The sequence below is a fragment of the Triticum urartu genome, chromosome 4A (genome assembly GCF_056163025.1).
Source record: "Triticum urartu cultivar PI428250 chromosome 4A, HENAU_Tu73, whole genome shotgun sequence".
NCBI lineage: Eukaryota > Viridiplantae > Streptophyta > Magnoliopsida > Poales > Poaceae > Triticum > Triticum urartu.
The window spans coordinates 424,697,361-424,705,488 of record NC_141876.1 but is presented as its reverse complement, the minus strand read 5'-3'; the positions used below and the strand labels follow the sequence as shown (position 1 = coordinate 424,705,488).

Sequence of the window (8,128 nt, the reverse complement as noted above, 5' to 3'; positions counted from 1 at the left end):
AATTGGCGATAGTGGGTCACCCTGCCTAAGGTAGCCCGCAGCAGTGTTGGATTCAATTATTTTGCGTTATTCGTTCTCCTCAATCGTGTGGTAGGCCGTCCGGCTAGGGAGAGATGTGACATATCCGACGTACGAAGGTTGGAGCTGTACTATGGCTCCATCCCACGGGTCCTCTGGTCACAGGGCAAAGGGCGAATGCACGGCCACAAAAGTGGAGAGTAATTCCTGCTGCCACGTCGCGCGGTTGTCGTCCAGTCACATGCACGCTCGACTGACTTGGTGGCAGCAGGCGATCGTTTTTTTGTCGTGGATCGTGTGGATTCACGGGCGGACAGCAGAGAGCACATGCCCGTGGCTGTGGATGCCCTTTTTCATTTGTCAGGCCAACTTCATCGCGCGACTTTATCTTATCCAGTCCCGTCTATTTAAAGTAAAATGGACAAAAAAGACAACCCAACGCGTGACGGTCCGAACCCATCTTATCCGTTTTGTGTGTGGGCCAATCCATTTCGAGCGCAAACTTGCGTCGGGTTTGAGTCGCGACGGACAACAAACGGACGCGCGCTCGTCCGCGTCGGGGCCGCGTGGCAGGCGGCCATCTACCTCCCACCCGCCCACATCAATGCGCACGAGCAGGCGGTCTCATCTGTCATCCGCACGTCGAACGGTCGCCGTCCTTCTTTAAGTGGGAAGCGTGGACGGGTCGTCGTCCACACTGCCCCACGCCACCCCGCGGCCTCCTCGAAATCCGACAGCGGCTGCTCCCAAACCCTAGCCAAGACCTCGCCGGCCGGCCGCCCGCAGCCATGGGCCTCTGAAACTACGGCCACAAAGGTAAGCACGACCGCGAGGCTGGTTCCTCGTCGGGACGCCGCTGCGGCTCGGTGAAGAAACAGGAGCCCGCCTCGCCATCGCCACCACGCCGGGCCCCCGCGCCGCCCGCCTTCTCCATCGCGCCCACGTCCGCCGGCGAGCGCGACCGGCATTACATCCGGGCGTCGGTGTGCCGCCGTTATTGGGAGACAAGGACGCCGCTCCCCTGGAGCGACGTCCATCTCCCCAATAACTGGCATCTCTCCGCCGACCGGGTCCCGATCCCGCCGGTCCCCACGAGCGGCCGTGCGCGCGACGAGGAGATCGAGCACCGCCCCCGTCCACCATGCACCTCCGGCCCACCTCTGGACGCCACCGGCCTACGCCGACCTCGTCAGCGACGACAATGATACCGGCGGCCAGTGAAGACGGCGACGGCCACGGCACCGACGGGCGCGGCAAGAGCGCGCGGGAGGCGTTTTTATATTTTGTTTTATATGTTAATTATGAAACTGGGCCTTTTAACTGGCCGTGGAAACTAGGCCGTTTTGTGGCCGACCCCTATATATGTTTTATGTTTTTTTAAATGCATTTATTTTTTTAGTTATTTATATATATTTTTTATTCATGTCCACCTCGAAAATGATTTAAACTCATCGATGCAAAACCGGATACGGATAAACCCATCGGCGTCTTAAAGAGACAAAATCCGATCAATCCGAACGTCCGTTTGGGTCATGCGGTGGAGTTGGCGTCAGCATCGTTTGGCTGTTGGCGGATTCGCGATGGTTGCAAGCTGGTTTTTACCGTCGGCACGAGAATACGGTTCCGCCTCCACGCAAATTGGAATCGGAAGCTTTTGTCGGTATTCGCGGCACATGGGCACTGCTAGAAAGAACGTTGCGGGAGCATTCCGTATCCGATTTTGCATAGGTAAGTGAGAAACAGCTCGACGCCGATGGGTTCGTAACCGCGTTTGTCACCCTATACGTATTTGTCATCCATATTTGACTGGTGGTTACAACTTACCAGTCGTACTCAAATGATTTTAGGAAACCGGCATGCTTTTTTTAAGTTATTTTTTTAAGTTAAAAGTACCGGGGTCCTAGAACTTGCTCACAATGTGATGGTTTGATCCTACAACTTGCAAAATGACCCTATTCAGTCCCACAACTTGTACCTAATGTGCAACTTTGGTTCTGGACCAATCACAGAGCGACAAGTGGACTCGTCGGGCCTGAGCCGGTCAGAGCGCGTTTTTGCAAAGAGCCCCCTGCCTTTCATTAGAATCAACCCGCCGTGATGTGCAGTCAGGCAGGCAGGCAAGAAAACCAAAGCTAGGCTGGAATGGAATGGCAGCGTTGCACAACAGTCGGCCTGGCTAGCCCCACGCTTCTCACTGCTCAATTTTACCCGCATGTCCCATGGAGCCATGAACGTATGGAGTTTTCACTCTTGAACGTTGTTGGATCACAGATCGGTGGCCTCCGTCATGCGGTGACTGGAGGAGATATGCGCCGCAGCCTGAGCTCGGCTTCCTGCTGAGGCCTCGGACGACGAGCTCGGCCTGCCGCCGGTGGCGGGCGCCTCCTCCTCGTCGAATGATGCCGGGGGCTGGGAGCCGGAGGAGCATTCAGATAGCACTACCAACAGAGCAAGTCATCAAGCACACGAATTTAGACGGCAGAGAACATCATTGATGAGCCACTGCCCATGTCAGATTCATGTGACAGTTAATCGAAGCATCAACAAATAACAGAGCAAGTCATCAGGCATACGAATTTAGATGGCAGAGAACTGGTTAACTGTAACAGTATCATAATCCTTTTGTTGGATATCATAAAAAAATTCATAGGATCATGTTCCAAAGCATTCGTGTGGCAAGATAAACTGAGATTCAGGTCACATATGTACTAGCAATGTGCCACCTAGCAACGGTGCCCATACGTTTGTGAAGTACTCTAGCTAGTGTAGATCTTCGTGGTTCGACGACGACGATCATGATGGTCTTGCAGAAACGTGCAGCCAGCGTGCCCAGCTCTTGGATTCACAGGCCATGCCAAGCTCTTGGAGAAACGCGTAGCCAGCATGCCCGACTTCGAATAGTACCACCCCATCTGCCATCCCATGGAACCATAAAACCGGCGTCTGCAGGTTTGCAAGAATCCAGAGACAAGACATTTGTAAGAGGATTCAACTACGAAATATAATTGGTTTAACCATGATTTGGTGGGTCGTTGTTACCTTTCTGGCTTCAGGCGTCACCCTGTCAGCAAATGATTTGCTTAGAGGAACCGAACCACTGAAAACAGTACATCCACCTAAAGTCTAGGGGTTGAGCAGAACACTTGCTATGGCTAGAGCACCTGTGGAGACAGAATGGAAATCAAATTCTTAGTAAGTACTGTCTTGAAACCAGAAATGATTAGATGCATATTTCACCGCCGTACTTCCTTGGCTTAATCCACAAATGTTTAGCGACTGGGAACAGTTTATCTGTTCTTCATCCAATTAGGTGATACATGGATACAGAAGTACTAGAATAATATAACAGAAATCCACTCTGCTCAGTATATCCAGGCTCTAGTTAATCTGCTTTTATAACATTAGAACACGCACCGATGTGCTTGAATAGCCATGAGGATTCCATACACTTGGTGCAAGAGGTTCATTATATTGCAAAGTGCTATGAAACTTGCTTCGTATTTAAAATATTCAAATAGAGATTTCTGACGCTGATGAGAAAAAACTTCTTTTGTATTTGAAGTATTTCAAACAGTGATGAGAAAAATGATGTCATATCATTCTATAAAGTAATAGCGAGAAAATACTAAACCTCATTAGTCTTGAACAATATTTACTTTGTAATATAGGTTGACCTGCAAATAGCACTCTGGCAGTTCCAGTTTACTGATTATTTCCTGAAGAGGGAGCACTGCCAGGATCAATGTGTGAAGCAAGCTTGATTTCTGACACATGCATACTCTGAAGCATCAGCAAATAACACTAACCAACTCTTTAGCAACAAATATGACACACTGAAGAGAGATTGCGAATGGGAGAATGGCTACAGTACACGTAAATCACTCAACAGCAAGCGGTTATTTCTGGGAGTAAATTGAGTTGCGGATGATTACGGCGGTTATGGGGACCTCCGGATGCTGAACCACGCATTGATCACCACGTCACCTGCAGCGGCAACACCGCAATCGATCGAGCAACTGAATAAAATCGCAGCTGTGTTTTCAGTTCACTCAGCACAGCGGGTTGATTCTAATGAAAGGCAGGGGGCTCTTTGCAAAAACGCGCGCTGACCGGCTCGGGCCCGACGAGTCCACTTGTCTCGATTGGTCCAGGACCAAAGTTGCACATTGGGTGCAAGTTGTGAGACTGGGTAAGGTCATTTTGCAAGTTATATGACCAAACCATCATATTGTGAGCAAGTTCTAGGACCCCAATGCTTTTAACTCTTTTTTTTAAGACCGAAGACGCTCTTCAAAAACGATATGCGCGTGGTGTTAGCTACACAGCCTTCCTTCCTTCCTTCCTTCCTTCCACACGCGCTCAGGAACGTAAGGTGGATCGAACAGTCACGCGCGTGGTGTTGCACAAGCAGCTTTCCTTGCGAAAGATACTACAAACTCAGCCACAAAAAATTCTGACGCCACGAAGGATCTCACACCGAAAGCGACGGCCAGAGCTCGTACCGGCGACCCACCGTGATGTCAGCCTACACGTCTTCCCGATTGGACCGGTCCAACCAAGCGCCGAAAACCTGTGGCCCCACGCTCGGCTCCTTGCCCTCCAAGCTTTCTCTCACCTCAAATCGTAAATCAAACCAATTAAATACTCATATCACCCGCGTTGACACAGAAATCGCGAGAAAACCCAGTGCACCACCTCCACGAAACACCCGTGTCCCGGTGGGAATCTGCAAGATCAAAACGTGAGATACAGATATACAGCAGGCCGTAGACGAGGTCCACCAATAGCCCTCCTGGCCAGCTGGAGAATTCTATTCCGCCGCCTATAAATACGGGCCTCCTCTCCTCGCCAAACCCAAATAGCCTCCCAGCCCTCTCTGCCTCCCGAAAAAACAAACAAACAGAGATCGCGCTTCCAATCTAGCTCTGCGGCTGTCGCGAGGCTCCACATTTCCCTCCCCGCAGCGCCGAAGTAAGCATGTGTCCCGGCGGCAGGTACGCGGGCCTTGACCTCCCCGCCGGCGCCGGCGCGGGGGACCTGCGGCCGGCGTTCGACGTGCTGGACGCGGACCACGACGGCCGCATCAGCCGCGACGACCTCAAGACCTTCTACGCCAACGCGGGCGCCACCGACGAGCGCTTCGACGACGACGACATCGAGGCCATGATCACCGCCGCCGACGCCGACCTCGACGGCTTCGTGCAGTACCACGAGTTCGAGGGCCTCCTTGGCCGCGCAGCTAAGGCGGGGGCGGACAGCGGCTGCCGCTCCGCGATGGAGGACGCCTTCCGGCTAATGGACCGCGACGGGGACGGCAAGGTCGGGTTCGAGGACCTCAAGGCCTACCTCGGGTGGGCCGGGATGCCGGTCGCCGACGACGAGATCCGCGCCATGATAAGTATGGCTGGTGACGGCGACGGCGGCGTGGGGCTCGAGGCGCTCGCCAGAATACTCGCCGTGGACTTTGATGCCATCGTCTGAAGAATCTAAAATAATCCGACTGTAAAGCACTAGACTTGATTTTTTGGGACTTTTTCCCCCTAAAATTTGGTTGGTGGGGAGAGCAGGCTGGCGTGAGATTGATTGTTGTGAGTGGTTCTCGTTAACCGTGAGTTTTGAATGTATCGTACTGTTACCCATAAAAAATCGAAAATCTTTGAGAAACATGAAAGATACTATGCGTGTATCCTTGGAAACTTAAACAAGTGCTCTACTCCCCTGCAGGTCATAATACTCCCTCATTCTAAATGTAGTGCGTCCATACTTTTCGAAATCTAAATTTAATCATAAATTTAGTCAACAAGACCAACTGTGGCGATAGCAAAAATTATAGCACTTAATTCGTATTTTCAAACTTAGATTTCAGAAAATGCGGGTGCACTACATTTAGAAATAGAGAGAGTATGTCACTAGCATGCAGAGCGCCAGTATGCGTGGCTGCTTTATTTTTTATATAAGAAAAGAAGACAATGGGTAAGCAACCAATTTAACTCAGATAAATATCGAAAGCTACTAAAAATCAGTTCACCCATGGTTACAAACACTAAGCCACTCTGGAGTCGTCTCCGCTACTCCCTCCTTCGCCGTCATCGTCGAAGGTCGTCTAGCAAAGCCCCGCTACTCCCTCCTTCGCCGTCATCGTCGAAGGTCGTCTAGCAAAGCCCCGCGACGCACAATGGTGGTGAGAACATGCACTGCCTCACCTTGGTTCCTCGGATCCAAGGTCCCGGAGTCGCCATCTCCTTTTCGGTCGGCGAGTGCTGACCCTTTGACGGCTTCTCGCACTCGTCGCCGCCATGGGGAGGCCCCGGCTGGATTCGACACGGATGTGGCGGCTAGGCGGGCGACAGCTCCACTGACTGATCTACCTTGCTCACGATCCGGTTATGTCGGCTCCATGGCCGACGGGTCTGGGCAGGGCTATATCCGGTGAGATGGTAGACGTGGTGATGTGCTCCATCTCGATGTTGGTCGGTGTGGTGACCACTGCGGCGGCGGCCGTGCCGCGAATTGTGGTCCCACCAAAAGGTCTTTGCAGGGGTTCCCTTTCCATATCCGATGGTTGCCTCGGCAGTGAAATGCATTCCGTGGACGACGACTTGAGATATGATTGTGCAGACTGGCGATCAATGTTCTAGCCCAACGCATGCAACTCTTAGGATCACGGAAAAGTGGTGGCAATAACACACGATTGACTTCGATAGTGGTGCTTCTAGAGTACTCGGTATCGAGCTCTGTGGTGAAAATCCAGGCTTGGCCCGAGTTGGTTATACCTAGCAATGGCTATCTTTTTTACATTGTTACCTTGTTGAAGGCATTACTCGGATATGCTCATATCAGTTCTTCAGGGTGAAAACCTACATTCTTGCCTTCGGAGGTGATTGAGACCATGCAAGACGGAGGTGAAACACCCTCGATGCGACTATAGCTCCCACGTGTCGAGGCACGACTTAGAGACATAATCGCATTGAAGGCATATGTCGCAAGTTAGGCAATCTTCACAACATCCCATGTAATATGATAATAAAAGGGAGAACATAGTTGGCTTACACTCGCCACGTCAATCAAGTACATAAATAACATTACATCAACCAAACACTCATGGCCCGACTACGGCGCCAAAATAAAAGAGAACCCAACATGCGACAACGGTCCCGTTCACCCCCAACTGGGCACCACTACTGATCATCGGGAAAGGAAACATAGTATCGTCGAACTCCTACTTGAGCTCATACGCATCTCCTGGAGCGGAATCATCAGGCCTTGCATCTGGTGTAATAGTAATCTGTGAGCCACAGGGACTCAGCAATCTCGCACCCTCGCGATCAAGACTATTTAAGCTTATAGGAATGGCAAGGTAAAATATGAGTGGAGCTGCAGCAAGCGACTAGCAAGTATGGTGGCTAACTTATTCGCAAAGGAGAGCGAGAAGAGGAGGCAAAGCACGAGCGAGAAACTAGAGAACAACCTGCGCAAACATTACTCCAACACCGTGTCCACTTCCCGGACTCCGCCGAGAAGAGGCCATCACGGTAACACACTCAGTTGATTCATTTTAATTAAATTAAGGTTCAAGTTGTCTACAACCGGACATTAACAAATTCCCATCTGCCCATAACCGCGGGCACGGCTTTCGAAAGTTCAATCCCTGCAGGGGAGTCCCAACTTAGCCCATGACAAGCTCTCACGGTCAACGAAGGAATAGACCTCCTCCCAAGACGTTTCGATCAGACTCGGTATCTCGGTAATTCAAGAAAACTCCGACAATGGTAAAACAAGTCCAGCAACACCGCCCGCTGTGCCGACAAATCCCGATAGGAGCTGCACATATCTCGTTCTCAGGGCACACCGGATAAGCTAAGCGTACGGGAGCCAACGTAACCCAAGTTGCCAAGGGACGGCCCCGCACGGTGCTCTAGGTTGGACCAACACTCAGAGGAGCACTGGCCCGGGGGGGGGGGGGTGTTAAAATAAGATGACCCTTGAGTCCGCGAAACCCAAGGGAAAAGGCTAGGTGGCAAATGGTAAAACCAAGGTTGGGCATTGCTGGAGGAGTTTTATTCAAGGCGGACAGTCAAGGGGTTCACATTATAACCCAACCGCGTAAGGA

The 8,128-nt window shown here is 51.5% G+C and overlaps 1 protein-coding gene and 1 long non-coding RNA gene across 2 annotated transcripts; one reads left to right on the top strand and one right to left on the bottom strand.

Annotated features, from left to right (window-relative positions):
* Positions 1-2,030: 2,030 nt before the first annotated feature.
* Positions 2,031-3,936, bottom strand: LOC147976040 (uncharacterized). Its single transcript, XR_015601294.1, has 3 exons — positions 3,675-3,936; positions 3,058-3,179; positions 2,031-2,961 (listed from the first exon to the last, which is right to left on the bottom strand). It is a non-coding gene; the product is annotated as an uncharacterized LOC147976040 (long non-coding RNA).
* A 925-nt stretch (positions 3,937-4,861) lies between these two features.
* On the top strand, positions 4,862-5,689 carry CP1 (Ca2+-binding protein 1). The gene has a single exon (XM_087518513.1). It carries the CDS (start codon positions 4,996-4,998, stop codon positions 5,497-5,499), a length of 504 nt encoding a protein of 167 aa, XP_087374639.1. The 5' UTR covers positions 4,862-4,995; the 3' UTR covers positions 5,500-5,689.
* The last annotated feature ends 2,439 nt before the right edge of the window (positions 5,690-8,128 follow it).